At 50.0% G+C, this 21074-nt stretch overlaps 1 protein-coding gene across 1 annotated transcript in view; it reads left to right on the forward strand.

Moving 5' to 3' along the window:
• The window catches only part of LOC129709196 (unconventional myosin-XVIIIb-like), a 157749-nt gene extending 137082 nt beyond the window's left edge, over positions 1–20667 (forward strand). Inside the window, exons 39-42 of the mRNA XM_055655387.1 lie at positions 6454–6590; positions 16599–16763; positions 18156–19255; positions 20064–20667. Of these exons, the coding sequence (XP_055511362.1) occupies positions 6454–6590; positions 16599–16763; positions 18156–19254 (1401 nt within the window). The 3' untranslated portion in view covers position 19255; positions 20064–20667. The remainder of the gene's footprint in view (positions 1–6453; positions 6591–16598; positions 16764–18155; positions 19256–20063) is intronic.
• Positions 20668–21074: the final 407 nt, after the last annotated feature.

A 21074-nucleotide genomic window follows, 5' to 3' on the forward strand; every position in this document is an offset into this window, starting at 1 on the left:
ATCAAAGGACTGGACAAGCTAGGTGCAGGAAAAATGTTCCCAATGTTGGGGCGAGTCCAGAACCAGGGGCCACACACTCTTAGAATGAAGGGGAGGCCATTTAAGACTGAGGTGAGAAATTTTTTTTTCACCTAGAGAGTTGTGAATTTATGGAATTCCCTGCCACAGAGGGCAGTGGAGGCCAGGTCACTGGAGGGATTTAAGAGAGAGTTAGATGGAGCTCTCGGGGCTGATGGAGTCAAGGGATATGGGGAGAAGGCAGGCACGGGTTATTGATAGGGGACGATCAGCCATGATTATAGTGAATGGCAGTGCTGGCTGGAAGGGCCGAATGGCCTCCTCCTGCACCTATTTGCTATGTTTCATCCTTCGAGTTAGGCATGGGTTAAATATTTTTTAGTGCATCAGTATTCGGGGAATCGGTGGTTATCGTGCGATGATTTCAAGATTAAAAACTCTTGGTGGTTGTCATGGTGACGTCCATGTTCCTAAATGCAGAGTCCATGTTATAATGGAATAATTGGTCCTAAATAACGTACGAATAGTTATAAACCAAATTGTTAATTGTGTTTATAACGGTGTCAAACAAACTGCTAACTGCTGTACGGAAAAAATACTGCAAAATGATATCAGCCGCTTAAATAGAACTGAGCAAAGCATGTCAACAATTTCGTTATTCTTCATCCAGCGGTGAATCATTGCACCAAGCGTATAATATATGCCTGAAGAAGGGTCTCGACACCGAAACGTCACCCATCCTTTCCCTCCAGAGACGCAGCCTGTCCCGCTGAGTTGCTCCAGCTTTTTGTGTCCGCTCTTTTATGAATTAAGGACATGGAGTGCAAAGGCCCTGAAGACATTCGGTTTAGAGGGAGGCAGATTCGCTGAACACCTCCGCTCAGTCCGCATGGGCCCACCTGATCTCCCGGTTGCCAAAGCACTTTAACTCCCCCTCCCATTCCCACACTGACCTTTCTGTCCTGGGCCTCCTCCACTGTCAGAGCGAGGCCCAGCGCAAATTGGAGGAGCAGCACCTCATGTTCCCCTTGGGCAGCTTACACCCCAGTGGTATGAACATTGACTTCTCTAACTTCAAGTGACCCTTGTATCCCCTCCCTCTCCGTCCCTCCCCCACCCAAGTTGTACCAGCTTCAAAGTCATCTTGCTGAGTTTCATTATCTAAATGGTGGCCGATTGGGAAAGGGGGAGATGCAGCGAGACCTGGGTGTCATGGTACACCAGTCATTGAAGGTAGGCACGCAGGTGCAGCAGGCAGTAAAGAAAGCGAATGGTATGTTAGCTTTCATTGCAAAAGGATTTGAGTATAGGAGCAGAGAGGTTCTACTGCAGTTGTACAGGGTCTTGGTGAGACCACACCTGGAGTATTGCGTACAGTTTTGGTCTCCAAATCTGAGGAAGGACATTATTGCCATAGAGGGAGTGCAGAGACGGTTCACCAGACTGATTCCTGGGATGTCAGGACTGTCTTATGACGAAAGACTGGATAGACTTGGTTTATACTCTCTAGAATTTAGAAGATTGAGAGGGGATCTATAGAAACTTACAAAATTCTTAAGGGGTTCGACAGGCTAGATGCAGGAAGATTGTTCCCGATGTTAGGGAAGTCCAGGACAAGGGGTCACAGCTTAAGGATAAAGGGGAAATCCTTTAAAACCGAGATGAGAAGAACTTTTTTCACGCAGAGAGTGGTGAATCTCTGGAACTCTCTGACGCAGAGGGTAGTTGAGGCCAGTTCATTGGCTATATTTAAGAGGGAGTTAGATGGTGGCCCTTGTGGCTAAGGGGATCAGGGGGTATGGAGAGAAGGCAGGTACGGGATACTGAGTTGGATGATCAGCCATGATCATATTGAATGGCGGTGCAGGCTCGAAGGCCCGAATGGCCTCTACTCCTGCACCTAATTTCTATGTTTCTATGTTTCATTGTCTCTAACTAGTTTTCACCTCGCCGCAGCCAACAATGTTTCCTGTTCCCTTTATCATGATACTTTTTTTGCATATCTGTCATTCATTTGTCCGATATCTCTCCACATCAATGTCTATATCTCTCGTTTCCCTTTTCCCTGACTCTCGGTCTGAAGAACGGTTTTGACCCGAAACGTCACCTATCCCTTATCTCCAGAGCTGCTGCCTGTCCCGCTGAGTTACTCCAGCTTTTTGTGCCTATTTACTCTTTTAAACCAGCATCTGCAGTTCCTTCCTACACATTCACTGGGATCTTTTAGTTTAGTTTCGAGATACAGTGCGAAAACAGGCCCTTCGGCCCACCGGGTCCGTGCCGACCAGCGATCCCCGCACGCTAACACTATCCTACACACACTAGGGACATTTACACCAAGCCAATTAACCTACAAACCCGTACGTCTTTGGAGTGTGGGAGGAAACCGAAGAACTCGGAGAAAACCCACGCAGGTCACGGGGAGAACGTGCAAACTCCGTACAGATGGCACCCGTAGTCGGGATTGAACCTGGGTCTCTGGCGCTGTGAGGCGGCAACTCTACCGCTGCGCCACCGTGCCCCCCCCCCCCCCCCCCCCCCCCCCCTCGCTCCTCCACAGACCCACCTCTGTCACCTGGACATGACGGTGAGACAGGGGCTGAGGTCACCTTCTTTGTCGATGCACCTGTGCGAACCTCAGGTGTTCACACCTACCTGCTGGTCGCCAATCTGCCAGACTCTACACCAGACTCCCACACCGCGGGCAGCCCATCCCGCCCATATGTTCCCACGTCCCTGCTTTTGGCTTCGGTGACGGGCGGTGCTGGAGGGAGGTCTCCACTAGTAAAGTCTGCTCCGAACACGATTGCCAAAATGGCAACTCTATTCTCTGTCCCAAAATGGCATCTCTACCTCTATCCCCAGGTCTGGCGCGCTGGCCAGCGTTAACCCGTACACTGGTTCTCAGCGTCGGCGGTCACTCGACACGAGTATGACTGTCCTCTCCATAGGGTGGACATTCAAACTCGTTCTAGACTACACTAGTTTCACCCTACACACATGAGAGCCAATTTACAGAAGCCAATTAACCCACAAACCTGAGAGGAAACCGGAGCACCCGGAGAAAGCCCCCGCAGGTCACGGGGAGAACATACATACAGCGCCCTTAGTCAGGATCGAACCCGGGTCTCTGGCGCTGTGAGGCAGCAACTCTACCCGCTGCACCACCGTGCGAAGAACTAGACTGCCCTGGGTTCTGTGTTGATTCTAGTTTAGTTTAGAGATACAGGCCCTTTGGCCCACCGAAGATGCACACAAAACGCTGGAGTAACTCAGCGGGACGGGCAGCATCTGTGGAGAGAGGGAATGGGTGATGTTTCGGGTGGACTCGGTGGGCTGAAGGGCTTATTCCCGCACAGTATCTCTGAACTAAATTAAAGGAATCCTGACCCCCTCTACCCTCTCTCCCCCTCCCCCCTCTCCCCTTCTTTCCCCTCCTCCCAAACCTTCACCCATCCCCTCCTCCCCGCCCCCCCCCCCCCCCCCCCCCCCCCCCCCCCCCCCACCCCCCCCCCCCCCCCCCCCCCCCCCCCCCCCCCCTCCCCTCCCCCCTGTCCCTCCTCCCTAACTCTCACCCCTCCTCCCTAACCCATCTACTCTGGGAACATGCTGTGAACCGTGTATTGCCTTGAGGTGGATCAGCTCCATGTTACTGAAGCAGATAAAGATCACCGCGCCGCCCGTGCTTCTGTGTATATGCGCGGCGTGCATGTTTATGTTTGTGATGATACGCCATTATTAATACATTAATGAGAATCGTCTAAGGCTCTGAAGTTGCCAAAACCCTGTGGGCATCAGTCCACCGTGATCTTCCAGTACACTTTCAGATGTTGTTTTTTTACGTAAAACCAATGAATTATTAATTGATGTTTACATTGGAGGAGAGCGAGCTTTGCTTCAGAAAACTATGTTCAGCGGCTCTGACAGGCCCTGAGTGACAGTCATTCACAGTGGCGAGGGGTTGACCTAATTGTACACACGGAGAGGTGGGCGAGTGAATGTGAGCCGCTGCAGTCACCCCGCCCAAAGATTGGCTGCATAGAGGTGGGGTAGTTTAAATGACACACACATGCACTAGCATGCAGCCACGCAGGCCGGCGGACACACGTGCATACGCGCCAACGCGCACGCATGCTCGCGAACACACGTGCACACTTAACGCACATGAGAATACACGGGGACAATCAGACTCCTGCATGAACAAATGCACGCCACACACACACACACACACACACACACACACACACACACACACGAACACACACACACACACACACACACACACACACACACACACACACACACACACACACACACACACACAAACACACACACACACACACACACACACGAACACACACACACACACACACACACACACACACACACACACACACACACACGACACACACACACACACACACACACACACACACACACACACACACACACACACACACACACACACACACACACACACACACACGAACACACACACACACACACACACACATACACACACACACACACGCACATACACACACACACACACACACACACACACATACACACGCACACACACACACACAACATACACACACACAAACACACACACACACACACACACACTACTGTGTCCTCATCTCCGTTCTAAATGGCTTATCCCTTATTCTTAAACTGTGGCCCCTGGTTCTGGACTCCCCCAACATTGGGAACATGTTTCCTGCCTCTAGTGTGTCCAAACCCTTAATAATCTTATATGTTTCAATGAGATTCTCTCTCATCCTTCTAAACTCCAGAGTGTACAATCCCAGCCGTTCCATTCTTTCCTCCCACACTCCAAAGCCCTTGCAGGTTTGTAGATTAAATGGCTTCGGTGAAATTGTAAATTGTCCCTAATGTGCTGGGATATTGAGACCCTTAAGGGTCTTGACCCGAAACGTCACCCATTCCTTCTCTCCAGAGCTGCTGCCTCACCCGCTGAGTTACTCCAGCGTTTTGTGGATGTGAACCAGCATCTGCAGTTCTCTGTAACACACATGGTTGCCTCTGCAGTGATCGTGGCCACAGTGACAGTTCATTGTATTCCACACTCACCACCTTGACCCCACCTGTCACTTCTCAATCGCCTTCAGAGAGTCGGAACTGACACGTTAGCTAAACAAAACGCTGTGACAATTGCGACCATTTGTAAATGCAGGCAGAGACTTACACCAGGGAGCACAACATTGTCAAGTTGTCAGCTGCAGCCGCTGCGAAGAACTACAAACACATTATCGCCGTGGTATTTTAAATTAAAATCTGATCGTACAAAAATCATATCCAATGCAGCTCCATAGACTCTGCACATTCAGCCTGCCTATTCCTGTACTGTACAGCTCGATGTTTATTCATAGGGTCATAAGTGATAGGAGTAGAATTAGGCCATTCGGCCCATCATGTGTCCTCCGCCTTTCAATCATGGCTGATCTATCTCTCCCTCCGAACCCCATTCTCCTGCCTTCGCCCCATAACCCCTGACACCCGCACTAATCAAAAATCTACCTTAATCTCTGCCTTAAAAATATCCACTGACTTGGCCTCCGCAGTCTTCTGTGGCTAAGAATTCCACAGATTCACCACCCTCGTCTCTTTCCTAAAACAACGTCCGTATTTGGAGATACAGCGCGGAAATAGGCCCCTCGGCCCACCCACTCCGCGCCGACCAGCGATCCCCGCACACTAACACTATCCTACACACACCAGGGCCAATTTACAATTATACCGCAGCCAATTTGCTGATAAACCTGCACGTCTTTGGAGTGCGGGAGGAAACCGGAGCACCCGGAGAAAACCCACGCAGGTCACGGGGAGAATGTACAAACTTCGTACAGACAGCACATCAGGATCGAACGCGGGTCTCTGCCGCTGTGAGGCAGCAACTCTACCGCTGCACCACCGTGCGGACCTGAGGGAAAGATAAAAATGATCCACCACAACATACGTGGTGAAACATTGGTCTTTATTCCAATCAGAAATACAGGGCATTTAAACATCACAGCCGTGTGTACACCCAGCTCAGCATGCCTTGTGCCAGCTGGCTGTCCTCGTTCGTGTAGTACCGTTATACCATGTAATGGGTGGCATGTGTAGTGGAGATTATAAATGGCATGAATTAATAAGGGTTCATCTACACATGTGTATTTATTCATTCATTCATCATGCATTCATTCATTCATTCATTCATTCAGTCATGCATTCATTCATACATTCAATCATGCATGCATTCATTCATTCATTCATGCATTCATTCATCATTCAATCATGTATTCATTCATTCATGCATCCATTCATTCATTCATTCATCCATTCATTCATTCATTCATTTATTCATACATTCATGCATGCATTTCATCCATTCATTCATTCATGTACGTGAATGTGTTCCTTTGGCAGGGCTCTCAGGTGGAGAGTCTGGTGGCGATGAACCAGACGTTGCAAGCTGACCTTGAAACGTCAATAAAACGGATCGCTGATCTGCAGACATCCTTGGAAGAAGTGTCCAGCGACGAGAGTGACAATGAAGAGAAAAGGTAACTTCATGATATCCTGAGCCCCCTCCACTGTCAGCCCGTCATAGCTCATGTTCATAAGTGATGGGGGCCCAGAATTAGGACATTCGGCCCATCAAGCTTAAGAATAAGGGGTAAGCCATCTAGAATGGAGACGAGGAAACACTTTTCCACACAGGGAGTTGTGAGTCTGTGGAATTCTCTGCCTCAGAGGGCGGTGGATACCGGTTCTCTGGATACTTTCAAGAGAGAGCTAGATAGGGGTCTTAAAGATAGCGGAGTCAGGGGATATGGGGAGAAGGCAGGAACTGATTGTGGATGATCAGTCATGATCACGTCGAATGGCGGTGATGGTTCAAAGGGCCGAATGGCCTATTCCTGCACCTATAGTCTATTGTCTATAAGTCACAGTCACAGGGTCGGGGAAGTCACGGTGGCGCAGCGGTAGAGTTGCTGCCTTACAGCGAATGCAGCGCCGGAGACCCGGGTTCGATCCCATCTACGGGTGCTGACTGTACGGAGTTTGTACGTTCTCCCCGTGACCTGCGTGGGTTTTCTCCGAGATCTTCGGTTTCCTCCCACGCTCCAAAGACGTGCTGGTTTGCAGGTTAATTGGCTTGGTAAATGTTAAAAAAAAAAAACTGGCCCTAGTGGGTGTAGGGTAGTGTTAGTGTGCGGGCATCGCTGGTCGGCGCGGACCCGGTGGGCCGAAGGGCCTGTTTCCGCGCTGTATCTCTAACCTAAACTAAACCAAGTCTACTCTGCTTTCAGTCATGGCTGATCTATCTCTCCCTCCTAACCCCCATCTGCTGCTTTCCGCCCATAACCTCTGACACCCGCACTAATCAAGAATCTACAGTAGACAAAAATGCTGGAGGAACTCAGCGGGTGCGGCAGCATCTATGGAGCGAAGGAAATAGGCAACGTTTTGTCCCGAATCTACAGTAGACAAAAATGCTGGAGAAGCCAGGAAGATTGCTCCCGATGTTGGGGAAGTCCAGGACAAGGGGTCACAGCTTAAGGATAAGGGGGAAATCCTTTAAAACCGAGATGAGAAGAACTTTTTTCACACAGAGAGTGGTGAATCTCTAGAACTCTCTACCACAGAGGGTAGTCGAGGCCACAGTTCATTGGCTATATTTAAGAGGGAGTTAGATGTGGCCCTTGTGGCTAAGGGGATCAGAGGGTATGGAGAGAAGGCAGGTACGGGATACTGAGTTGGATGATCAGCCATGATCATATTGAATGGCGGTGCAGGCTCGAAGGGCCGAATGGCCTCTACTCCTGCACCTAATTTCTGTGTTTCTATGTAAACTCAGCGGGTGCGGCAGCATCTATGGAGCGAAGGAAATAGGCAACGTTTCGGCCCGAATCTACAGTAGACAAAAATGCTGGAGAAACTCTGCGGGTGCAGCAGCATCTATGGAGCGAAGGAAATAGGCAACGTTTCGGGACGAAACGTTGCCTATTTCCTTCGCTCCATAGATGCTGCCGCACCCGCTGAGTTTCTTCAGCATTTTTGTCTACCTGCGATTTTACAAGCATCTGCAGTTCCTTCTTGAACAAGAATCTACAGTATCTATCTCTGCCTTAAACATATCCAGACTTACATTCTGTGGCAAAGAACTGCACAGATTAATCCCCCCTTGTCTGTCTTGTGCAACATCGTCAGCCCGAAGCAGGTAGTAAAAAGACAGCAGACGCAAATAACTGCAGATTTCCAAAAGCCAATTAATCTGCATCCCTGCACGTCTTTGCAGTGAAGGTCGTTCACCAAATTGGACCTCTTCTGCCTGTTGGAAGCAGTCTATTGAGACAGAGAAATGAGACTGGCAAGGGGCAACTATTGACACTTACTGGAGGGTGACAGTACGGGTTTACAGCCCCCTCCTTGCCTGTGAAGGGGCGGGCACGGTGGCGCAGCGGAAGAGTTGCTGCCACACAGCGCCAGAGACCCGGGTTCCATCCTGACGTCGGATACTGTCGACATGGAGTTTGCACCTCGCCAGGTTCATTCCGTATGGACTTTGTACGTTCTCCCTGCGACCACGTGGGTTTTCTCCGGGTGCTCCGGTTTCCTCCCACACTCCAAAGTTAATTGGCTTCAGTAGAATTGTAATTAGAATTGTCCCTAGTGTGTGTAGGGCAGTGCTAGTGTACGGGGATCGCTGGTCCGAAGTGCTGTTTCAGCGCTGTATCTCCAAACTGTTCCTAATGCCCCTGTCCCACTTAGGAAACCTGAACGGAAACCTCTGGAGACTTTGCGCCCCACCCAAGGTTTCTGTGCGGTTCCGTGTGGAGGTTGCAGGTGGTTGCCGGAGGTTGCAGGTAGTGGAAGCAGGTGGGGAGGACTGACAAAAACCTCCGGGAACCGCACGGAAACCTTGGGTGGGGCGCAAAGTCTCCAGAGGTTTCCGTTCAGGTTTCCTAAGTGGGACAGGGGCATAAGGTGGCCGTTGCCAGATCTTTGGTTGTGTGTTATCTCCTTTATCTCAGTGTCTCCCTCTCCCCTGACTCTCAGTCAGAAGAAGGGTCTCGACCCGAAACGTCACCTGTTCCTTCCCTCCAGAGATGCCGTCTGTCCCGCTGAGTTACTCCAGCATTTTGTGTCTGTCTCTGGCAATTTCTCTCTCTCTGGCAATCAGTAGGAAAATTACACTCAGCTCTGATGTGCAATTAATGTTGAATTAAATTATTATTTTAGATTTCAAAATGAATATCAATCTTAATCAGATAATTATGCATCAACTGTGAGACCATGTAGTTCATGATAAATAAGGTGTCTTGTATTGTGGTGTCATAGACATAGAAATTAGGTGCAGGAGTAGGCCATTCGGCCCTTCGAGCCTGCACCGCCATTCAATATGATCATGGCCGATCATCCAACTCAGTATCCTGTACCTGCCTTCTCTCCATACCCCCTGATCCCTTTAGCCACAAGGGCCACATCTAACTCCCTCGTAAATATAGCCAATGAACTGTGGCCTCAACTACCTTCTGTGGCAGAGAATTCCACAGATTCACCACTCTCTGTGTGAAAAATATTTTCCTCATCTCGGTCCTAAAAGATTTCCCCCTTATCCTTAAACTGTGACCCCTTGTTCTGGACTTCCCCAACATTGGGAACAATCTTCCTGCATCTAGCCTGTCCAACCCCTTAAGAATATTGTAAGTTTCTATAAGATCCCTCCTCAATCTTCTAAATTCTAGCGAGTACAAGCCGAGTCTATTCAGTCTTTCTTCATATGAAAGTCCTGACATCCCAGGAATCAGTCTGGTGAACCTTCTCTGTACTCCCTATATGGCAAGAATGTCTTTCCTCAGATTAGGAGACCAAAACTGTACACAATACTCCAGGTGAGGTCTCACCAAGACCCTGTACAACTGCAGTAGAACCTCCCAGCTCCTATACTCAAATCATTTTGCTATGTCATAATGCAATGCAGCTCGGAAACAGGCCCTTCGGCCCACCTTGTCCATGCTTACCAAATTGGAATCTGGGCTAGTTCCATTATCGGGCATTTGGCCCATAATCCCTTTTGAACTTTCCTATCCATATATATCCATACATGATAATTCAAACATATAAGATTGTTAAGGGTTTGGACACGCTAGAGGCAGGAAACATGTTCCCGATGTTGGGGGAGCCCAGAACCAGGGGCCAAAGTTTAAGAATAAGGAGTAAGCCATTTAGAACGGAGATGAGGAAACACTTTTTCACACAGAGAGTGGTGAGTCTGTGGAATTCTCTGCCTCAGAGGGCGGTGGAGGCCGGTCCTCTGGATGCTTTCAAGAGAGAGCTAGATAGGGCTCTTATAAATAGCAGAGTCAGGGGATATGGGGCGAAGGCAGGAACGGGGTACTGATTGGGGATGATCAGCCATGATCACAGTGAATGGCGGTGCTGGATCGAAGGGCCGAATGGCCTACTCCTGCACCTATTGTCCATTGATACATGGTAGGTTGTAGATTAAGCCTAGTAAACCACAGAGTATTTATCTGGCTAGAGGAAAGGCTTTACACAGCTGAGGAATTATGCGCGATGCGGGCGGTCACGGTGGCGCAGCGGTAGAGTTGCTGCCTTGCGGCGCTTGCAACGCCAGCGACCCGTGTTCAATCACGACCACGGGTGCTGTCTGTACGGAGCCTGTACCTTCTCCCCGTGACCTGCGTGGGTTTTTCTCCGAGACCTTCGGTTTCCTCCCCTCACACTCCAAAGACGTACAGGTCTGCAGGTTACTTGGCTTGATGTAAATGTAAATTGCCTCTAGCGTGTGTAGGATAGTGTTGGTGTGCGGGGATCGCTGGTCGGCGCGGACTCGGTGGGCCGAAGGGCCTGTTATCGCGCTGTATCTCTAAGCTAAACTAAAGGAAGAAATCCCATCCATAATGGAGAAGCCAGTTAAAAGCCGAGGGAGGTGGTACAACAGGAAGTTGGTCGGAACTGAGCAACTGCAGCAACTTAGAAAATATGTTATTGATGGGTTAGAAGGAATGGAGCAGTCAGGACTTCAAGGTAAGTTGTGAACCAGCATCTGCAGTTCCTCATGTCTAGAATTTCAAACTGCTTGGATTGTTATAGTGAGAATCCTGGGCAGTGTCCAAGTACTTCTGCAAGGAACAAGATATAAAGACTATTGATATGAAGAGTGAGAACGTTTGGTTTAGTTTATTGTCACGTGTACCGAGGTACAGTGAAAAGCTTTGCTGTTGCCAGCTAACCAGTCAGCGGAAAGACAACACATGATTACAATCGAGCCCTTTAAGTTTAAGTTTATTGGCCAAGTATTCACATACAAGGAATTTGCCTTGGTGCTCCGCCCGCAAGTGATAACACGACATACGGTGACATGTTAAGTATGACACAAAAAACATTAAACATTAATAATAAAACATTATTATCTGAAGAAGGGTTTTGGCCCAAAACGTTGCCTATTCCCTTCGCTCCATGGATGCTGCTGCACCCGCTGAGTTTCTCCAGCATTTTTGTCTACCTCCGAATAATAAAACATTATTGATTAAACATGTGAATGAAATAAAATAGCAGAGCAAAGGGAGGCTACAGATTTGTGGTTATTGAGTAGAGCAACTACTCGTGGAAAAAAAGCTGTTTTTATGTCTGTGGTTGTGACGGCTTTGACAGTCCGGAGTTGCCTTCCAGAGGGAAGTGATTCAAAGAGTTTGTGGCCAGGGTGAGAGGGGTCAGAGACGATCTTGCCCGCTCGCTTCCTGGCCCTTGCAGTGTACAGTCCGTCAATGGAGGGAAGGTTGAAGCCAACAACCTTCTCAGCTGATCGGACGATTCACTGCAGCCTCCGGGTGTCGTGCTAGGTGGCCGAGCCAAACCAGACCATGATGGAGAAGGTGAGGACAGACTCTACGATGGCCGTGTAGAATTGGACCATCATTTACAGCGCATCCAGAGTACATTTACAGTACAGTACAAGGGAATGACGTTTAGTGCAAGGTAAAGGCAGCAAGTGGGAGAGAGGGAAATGCAGAGACCAATTAACATTGGCTATTAAAACGTACAAATTGCCAGAAGGAGGGAGTGGAGCCTGCAGAGTTCATAATTGCTATCATATCAGCGGTTTATCATCTTCACCAGAAGCAGAAATTTATGCACAGCTCAAATGCACAAGTAACACTAAAATGAAATGTGGATTTTAGATTGCATAATCTTTAGAGCATGCATATTAATCTCAATCAGATAATTACATTGTGGACTGTGGTAGTTTGTAGTCGATGATTTTGATACTTGAAACCACTGTGATGCAGTGGGACGGGACGGCAAAAACAAAAACCACGGTGGCGCAGCAGGTGGAGCTGCTGCTGCTGCCTCACAAGGCCAGAGACCCGGGTTCGATCCTGACCTCGGCTGCTGTCTGCGCGGAGTTTGCACGTTCTCCCTGTGACCGCGTTCTCCCAAGGACGTGGTTTGTTGGGTTCCGTAAATTGCCCCAAGTGGGTGCAGGGAGTGGGTGTAAAAGTGGGTTAACATAGAAGGAATGAAAACGGGTGATCGATAGTCGGCGTGGGCTCGCTGGGCTGAAGGGCCTGTTTCCATACTGTATCTCTGAACTAAACGGTTAGTAGGTCGACTGCCCCCTCTGTAAATCGCTCCTCATGTTTGGGGAATGGATGAGACAGACAGGTCACAAAGAACTGGCGTGAATGAGCAACTCGATGGTCGGCATGGACTCGATGGGCCGAAGGGCCTGTTTCCATGCTGTATCTCTGAAAATAAAACCAGCTAGGCTGCTGCGATCGAGATCCAATTAAACCTTGACTAAAGTTTAGTTTAGTTTAATTTAGTGTGGAAACAGGCCCTTCAGCCCACCGAGTCCGCATCGAATACCAATCCCTGCACACTTACATAGAAGCTTAGAAAATAGTTGCAGGAGTAGGCCATTCGGCCCTTCGAGCCAGCACCGCCATTCGGCCCTTCGATCATGGCTGATCATCCAGAATCAGTACCACGTTCCTGCTTTCTCCCCATATACCTTGATTCCGTTAGTCCTAATAGCTCAATCTAACTCTCTCTTGAAAACATTACACTTACACCATACGACACACGCTAGGGCCAATTTACATTTATACCAATCCAGCCGGTACGTCTTTGGAGCTGTTGCCTCACAGCGCCGGAGACCCGGGTTCATTCCTGTCCGTATGTGGAGTTTGCACGCTCTCCATGTGACCGCGTGGATGCCCTGGTTTCCTCCCACATCCTAAAGACGTGCGGGTTTATAGGTTAATTGGCCCTCTGTAAATTGCCCCTAGTGTGTCGGAAGTCGACGTGAGAGAGGGATAAGATAGAACTAGTGCGAACGGGTGATCGATGGTCGGCGTGGGCTCGCTGGGCCGAAGGGCCCGTTTCCGTGCTGTATCTCTGAACTGAACGAGTGTGCAGGGTAATCGCGGGTCGGCGCAGACCCGGTGGGCCGAAGGGCCTGGTTCCGTGCTGTATCTCCAATGTCTAAAGCCTCTAGTCTTAGACCATAGACAATAAGTGCAAGAGTAGGCCATTCGGCCCTTCGAGCCAGCACCGCCATTCAACATGATCATGGCTGATCATCCCCAATCAGTACCCCGTTCCTGCCTTCTCCCCATATCCCCTGACTCCGCTATTTTTAAGAGCCCTATCTAACTCTCTCTTGAAAGCATCCAGAGAACCAGCCTCCACCACCCTCTGAGGCACAGAATTCCACAGATTCACAACTCTCTGGGAGAGAAAGTGTTTCCTCGTCTCCGTTCCCTCTGTGTCTTGCATGCACCTCGTGCAACAAAAGCTTCAGAAGGTGGTGTGATTTCAGCTTTAATGTTTCACCTCCGACTAATTTAAGTGATGTTGAATCTGTCGCCGTGGAGCAAACCTGTGAATCTTTTCATGCCACTTGGCAGCTGTAATTTGGTGGAGCTTGTGCAGCACTGTGTATGTTTTGGTACTGAATACTCATTACTCCTGAGAGTGTTTCAAATTAAGATTCCACTCACTTCAGAAAAGAGATGAATGTTTCCTCTTTATTCGTCAGACTGCAAAAACGTCTATTGTATCACCGCAGTCGGCATTCCCTTCCGAATCAAACAGGTGCAGGAGGAGGCCATTCGGCCCTTCGAGCCTGCACCGCCATTCAATGCAAATGGTCTCCATCAGTATATCACCTCTCCATACCCCCTGTCCCCTTAGCCACAAGGGCCACATCTACCTCCCTCTTAAATATAGCCAATGAACTGGCCTCAACTACCCTCTGTGGCAGAGAGTTCCAGAGATTCACCACTCTCTGTGTGAAAAAAGTTCTTCTCATCTCGAGGATTTCCCCCTTATCCTTAAGCTGTGGCCCCTTGGACTTCCCCCAACATCGGGAACAATCTTCCTGCATCTAGCCTGGCTGATCATCCCCAATCAGTACCCCGTTCCTGCCTTCTCCCCATACCCCCTGTCTCCGCTATCTTTAAGAGCCCTATCTAGCTCTCTCTTGAAAGCATCCAGAGAACCGGCCTCCACCGCCCTCTGAGGCAGAGAATTCCACAGACTCACAACTCTCTGTGTGAAAAAGTGTTTCCTCGTCTCCGTTCTAAATGGCTTACCACTTACTCTTAAACTGTGGGCCCCTGGTTCTGGACACCCCCAACACCGGGAACATGTTTCCTGCCTCTAGCATGTCCAAACCCTTAATAATCTTACATGTTTCAATAAGATACCCTCTCATCCTTCCAAATTCCAGAGTATACAAGCCCAGCCGCTCCAGTCTATCAACATATGACAGTCCCGACATCCCCGGAATTAACCTTGTGAACCTGCGCTGCACTCCCTCAATAGCAAGAATGTCCTTCCTCAAGTCTGGAGACAAAAACTGCACACAATACTCCAGGTGTGATCCCATTAGGGCCCTGTACAACTGCAGGAGGACCTCTTTGCTCCTATACTCGACTCCTCTCGTTATGAAGGCCAACATGCCATTCGTTTTCTTCACTGCCTGCTGTACCAGCATGCTTACTTTCAGTGACTGATGAACAAGGACCCCCAGATCCCATTGTACTTCCCCTTTTCCCAACTTGACGCCATTTAGATAAGAATCGTTGTTTTGTATAGTTTAGTTTAGAGCAACAGCGCGGAAACGGGCTCTTCGGCCCACCGTGTCCGTGCTGTAAATTGTAAATTGACCCCAGTTCGGGTGACCCGCTGGTCGGCGCAGACTCGGTGGGCCGAAGGGCCTGTTTCCACGCTGCATCGCTGAAGTCACACATCCCTCTTCAGTCGTGGACCTAAATAATTTTTGAGATTGGGATGCCGCAACAGATCCTGTCAGCGGGTCTCAGCTGAACAATGGGCAAAATTGGATGAAAATCATCTTGTCAGGATTCTTATTGCAACTCTGAAGATCTTCATAAACACTGTCAAATGTCAGCCCGGCCTCAGCTGTGTCCTGTTGATGGCTGTGTCAGAACTGTTTTATGTGAAAGCAAATCAGATCCACAACACATTTATCATAGAGTTATACAGCGTGGAAACAGGCCCTTCGGCCCAACTTGCCCACACCGACCAACATGTCCCATCTACATCAGCCCCACCTGCCTGCGTTTGGCCCATATCCCTCCAAACCTACGTACTTGCCCAAAAGTTTTTTTTTTTTAAATGATTTGATATTACCTGCCTCAACTACCTCCTCCAGAAGCGTCGCTCCATATACCCATGTAAAAAATGTGGTTACTGTCAAATTTTAGTTTGGTTTAGTTTAGAGATACAGCACCGAAACAGGCCCTTCGGCCCACCGAGTCCGCACCGACCAGCGATCCCCTACACACACTAGGGACAATTTACACTTATGGGCCTATTTCGGCAACTTTCCGGCACCCGTCATAGGTCATTGCAGGTCGCAGAAAAATTTCATCACGTTGAAAATCCAGCGGCGACCAGAACAAGGCACGACTCTTTGGGCGACTACTCACGACCGTACGGGCTTCACCCCGCGACATGTCGCCTGTACGGCCGTGAGTCGTCTCCTCAGTCGCCCAAAGAGTCGCAGCGTCTTTCTGGTCGCCGCTGTTGAAATTTTTCTGCGACCTGCAATGGCCTATGGCGGGTGCCGGCAGTCGCCGATAAAGTCGCGTAGGTGGGACAGGCCCGTTACACCAAGCTAATTTACCTACATACCTGTACATCTTTAAATCTTACACCCCTCACCTTTTCGCCAGGTTCGATCTGTACGGAGTTTGTACGTTCACCCTGTGAAGGCGTGGGTTTTCTCCGGGTGCGTCGGATTCCCCCCCACACTCCAAAGACGTGCGGGTTTGTCGGTTAAATGTCTTCGATTAAAAATTGTAAATTGTCCCTAGTGTGTGGGATAGTGCTAGTATACGGGGTGATCACTGGTCAGCGCGCAGACTCGGTGGGCCGAAGGGCCTGTTTCCACGCTGTATCTCTAAACTAGGTTAAACTTAACTCAACTAAACCAAACTAAACTAGACTGAACTGAACTGAAGTTTGTGGCCTTGACTGTACTTCTGCTCTCTTCCGCCTGGCAACAGAGATAAACAGTCCATCGTGGGGTCGCTTCTGACCAATGATCGTAGCGGTTCGACGAGGTCGTGGCTGGGGTCGTCTGCAGGCCGTTCACCCACGTCGGGGCCTAGCGTTGCTGGAAGCCTGACGCAAGGATCGGCAGCCGATAGTGTCAGCCTCCTGGGGTACAGGTAGGTCCCGGTGTCTCTCCTCTCTCTCTACGACATTAGAAACAGCAACCAGGCACAATATTCCCCCCCTTGTTTAGGTGGCAGCGGTAGAGTTGCTGCCTCGCAACACCAGAGGCCCAGGTTCGATCCTGACCATGGGCGCTGTCTGTACGGAGTTTGCACGTTCTCCCCATGACCCGTGTGGGTTTTCTCCGGGTGCTCCGGTTTCCTCCCACACTCCAAAGACATACTTGTAGGATGATTGGCTTCAGTAAAATTGTAAATTGTCCCTAGTATGTGGAGTGGTGCTAATGTGCGGGGATCGCTGGTCGGCACGGGCTTGGTGGACCGAAAGGCCTGTTTCCGAACTGTATCTTTAAAGTCTAAAGTACATACTAGCAATGGAGGCCGCTCCAGAAGAGTTTAGTTTAGTTAATAGACACAAAATACTCAGCGGGTCAGGCAGCATCTCTGGAGAGAAGGAATAGGCAACGTTTTGGGTAGAGGCCCTTCTTCAGACTGAGAGTCAGGGGAGAGGTACATGACAGATCATGGCCAACTGCAGTAGTCCCACCTGCCCATGCATGGCCCATGTCCCTCCAAATCTGTCCTATCCATGTACCTGTCAAATGCTGGGATAGTCCTGACATCAACTACCTCCTCTGGCAGCTCGTTCCATACACCCACCACCCTCTGTGTGAAAAAGTTATCCCTCTGATTCCAATTAAATCTTTCCCACCTCACCCTAAACCTATGTCCTCTGGTCCTTGATTCACCCACTCTGGGCAAGAGAGTGCATCCACCCGATCTAATCCCCTAATATCCACAGGTATAAGAGTTGAAAGAATTTGGAAAGCAGGCGAGATAAGGCTGCTGCTGTGCAAAATCCTTCAGGGAACTAATTAGGTTGAACCTTGATCATATGTCGAAGATTTACAAACTGTAGGATTAGGAAGTATTGAAGGAATGAAGCTCAGATTTGGAGAAGAGATAGACAGAGAGATGGTACACAAAAAAGCTGGAGAAACTCAGCGGGTGCAGCAGCATCTATGGAGCGAAGGAAATAGGCAACGTTTCGTCCAAATTATCATCTTCAAAATAGAACTAAAACAGACATTCAGACAGAACAATCGATCCCTAAACATAGGAATAATTTAAGGTGCTGTGCAGTGGCTTTAGATGTTGGGCGAGGTTAGATGTGGGGGTGTATGTGTATGGGGAGGGGACACAGTCCGTTAACCACTTTTATTGCTTGTGGGAAGAAGCTGTGTAGCATCCTGCTGGTTCTGCAGCTGATATTCCTGTACCTCTGGTTCAGCACAGACGTTGTGGGCCGAAGGGCCAGTTCCAGTGCTGTACTGTACTGTTCTATGTTTTAACATCGTCCGTTCTATCTGTCTTGCCATCCCTCAGGTCAGCGAGGAGTGAGATGGATCAAGTCAACAGCAGGCCGAGCTCTTCGATGAGTGGATCCAGCTTCAGAAGTCGAGACTTTGCGAAGAGTCCCGAGCAGAGAAGACCTCCTTCCGAAGAGGAGAGGCCCCCCAGTTCCTCGGTTGCATTGTCCGAGTTCCTGGAGGAGCTGAGGAGGAAGCGAGTGGGTGAGAGAGACCAGCTGGGCTTGCCAATGGACGAGGCCTCCACCCTGCCCATCTACCAGACGGCGGGCATGTCGTCCCTCAGGAAGCGCCCCGCCCTGGAGGCCGACGATGGCGGCCCTCTCCTGGGGCCGGAGGCGCGGAGCCTCTCCTCCCTGGGGGGCCGCGGATGTCCGGGCTTGGTCCGGTCGTTGAGCCTCCGGTCCCTGCCCGCGGCCGGAGGGGACGCCACCGACAGGAGAAGCAGGTACGGCTCGTGCGAAATGTTGGCCTCGCCCATCGCCGCTGGTCAACGGCCGAGTGTCCCCCCGATGCCCAGGCCCAAGACCCCCCAACGCAAGTGGCCGGGGCTGGACGAAGACATCGACGTCCTCCTCGCAGGCAGGCCCATGGTGTTCAAAAGCAAGCGGTTCAGCCCCCTCCTTGCCGGCGAGGACCCCGACAGCGAGGCCTCCTCCCGCTCCTGGACCATCCCGAGCCTCAGCTACGAGCGGGGGAAGGGGAAGGCGTCCGGCGACAGCGACATTCTTCCCGCCATCCGGAGACCGCAGGGCCCGCCCGACGTGGCCCACGACAACACGGGCCACCGCGCCCTCAGTTCGGACGCCTCGCTCGCCAAAGGCCCTCCCAGCCCGGCCTGGTGGAAAAAGACAATGGTGGTGCGGCCTCGCTCGTCCGAGCCCCACGGCAACCTCTCCGACTCTGACTCGTCTTCGGGCTCGACCGTGTCGTACAAGAGCGCAGACAGCGTCAAGAACCGACCCGGTGGGCCTCGGCCAAGGGGTGATGAGGAGGAGGGGGGGGGAAATGGAGGCCTGAATGCCCAGCCGAGGGACGCGGTGGAAGTGAAGTCAGAAACTAATGACATTAACTCCGTTATGAGGAAGTACCTGAAAAAGCCAGACAACGAGTAAAGTAAGTTTCAATCCCTTCCACACACAAAACGCTGGAGTAACTCCTTGTACTCGCTAGAATTTAGTGCCCTCCATAATGTTTGGGACAAAGACCCATCCTGGGATGGCAGGACTTTCATATGAAGAAAGGCTGGATAGACTCGGTTTGTACAATTTAGAAGATTGAGGGGGGATCTTATAGAAACGTACAAAATTCTTAAGGGGTTGGACAGGCTGGATGCAGGAAGATTGTTCCCGATGTTGGGGAAGTCCAGAACAAGGGGGTCACAGTTTAAGGATAAGGGGAAAATCTTTTAGGACCGAGATGAGGAAAACATTTTTTTTCACACAGAGAGAGTGGTGAATCTCTGGAATTCTCTGCCACAGAAGGTAGTTAAGGCCAGTTCATTGGCTATATTTAAGAGGGAGTTAGATGTGGCCCTTGTGGCTAAAGGGATCAGGGGGTGTGGAGAGAAGGCAGGTACGGGATACTGAGTTGGATGATCAGCCGAATGGCCTCTACTCCTGCATCTATTGTCTATGTTTCTATGTTTAAGAAGGAACTGCAGATGCTGGAAAATTGAAGGTAGACAAAAGAGCTGGAGAAACTCAGCGGGTGCAGCAGCATCTATGGAGCGAAGGGATAGGCGACGTTTCGGGTCGAGACCCTTCTTCAGACTAATGTGGGGGTGGGGGTGGTGGTGGGGGCGGGAACTCCCCACATCAGTCTGAAGAGGGGAGGGGAGGGAAGTTCTGACTGGGGAGCTTTACTGACTGCAACTCTGAACGTTCGTTCCAGAATCTCTAAACAACACCTCCTGGTTCCACAGCAGCCTGAAGCTTTGTACAATGAAGACCCGGATGGGAAAGTGCAGCCGGAATGGGAAAGGGATGTCCTGGTCAAGAAGGCCGGAGAGGAAAACTGAGGGGTGCACAAACAAGGGGTGCACAAACCGCACCGATTGGAAAACAATGGAGCGCCATGCTTGAAACGGGAATTAAAACATCGAGCTCTTGTCCGTCTGTCTGCTTCCACTGTCTGTTGGAACCATTGAAAGATTTGGTTCATTGTTCTATGGTGGGTTTGTAACATAATTGGTCTCTGTAAAAAATATGTGCCCACAACATGTAGGGTGTTTGCAAAAGTGGGATAACATAGAACTAGTGTGAATGGTTGACCGATGATCGGTGTGGGCCAAAGGGCCTCTTTCAATGCTGTATCTCTAAACAAAACAAATTGGAGGAACAGCATCTCATATTTGGCTTGGGCAGCTTACACCCCAGCGATGTGAACATTGACTTCTCTAACTTCAAGTAGCCCTTGCTCTCCCTCTCTCCCCATCCCACCCCTCTTCCCAGTTCTCCGACTAATCTTAGGGTGGCACCAGGGAGGAGATTGAGGCAGGGACCATCGCAACGTTTAAGAAACATTCAGACAGGTACAGGGTAGGTTTAGAGGGATACTGGATAGGGCAGGTTTAGAGGGATACGGGCCAAACAAAGTCAGGTGGGACTAGTGTCGACAGGACATGTTGGCAGTGTGGGCAAGTTGTATCTATAAGTTTAAGGAAGGGAAATTGGCCTTCATTAGGTAAGATGCTGGCAGAGTTAGTCGACAACGGCTCTCAGGGAGATGACTGGAACAGCCAGGCACAGCCACTTAACACCAGTGGCCAAGGCAATGTTCTCTTGTCTTTGTTTGAAATTGTGTGAAAGCCACTGCCTTGATAATTATCACCTGATTTTTAGTTTAGTTTAGAGATACAGCATGGAAACAGGCCTCTCAGTCCACACTGACCAACAATCTCTCGTTCACACTAGTTCTATCTTACACACGAGGG

The sequence above is a fragment of the Leucoraja erinacea genome, chromosome 25 (assembly GCF_028641065.1).
Source record: "Leucoraja erinacea ecotype New England chromosome 25, Leri_hhj_1, whole genome shotgun sequence".
In the NCBI taxonomy this organism is placed as follows: Eukaryota; Metazoa; Chordata; class Chondrichthyes; order Rajiformes; family Rajidae; genus Leucoraja; species Leucoraja erinaceus.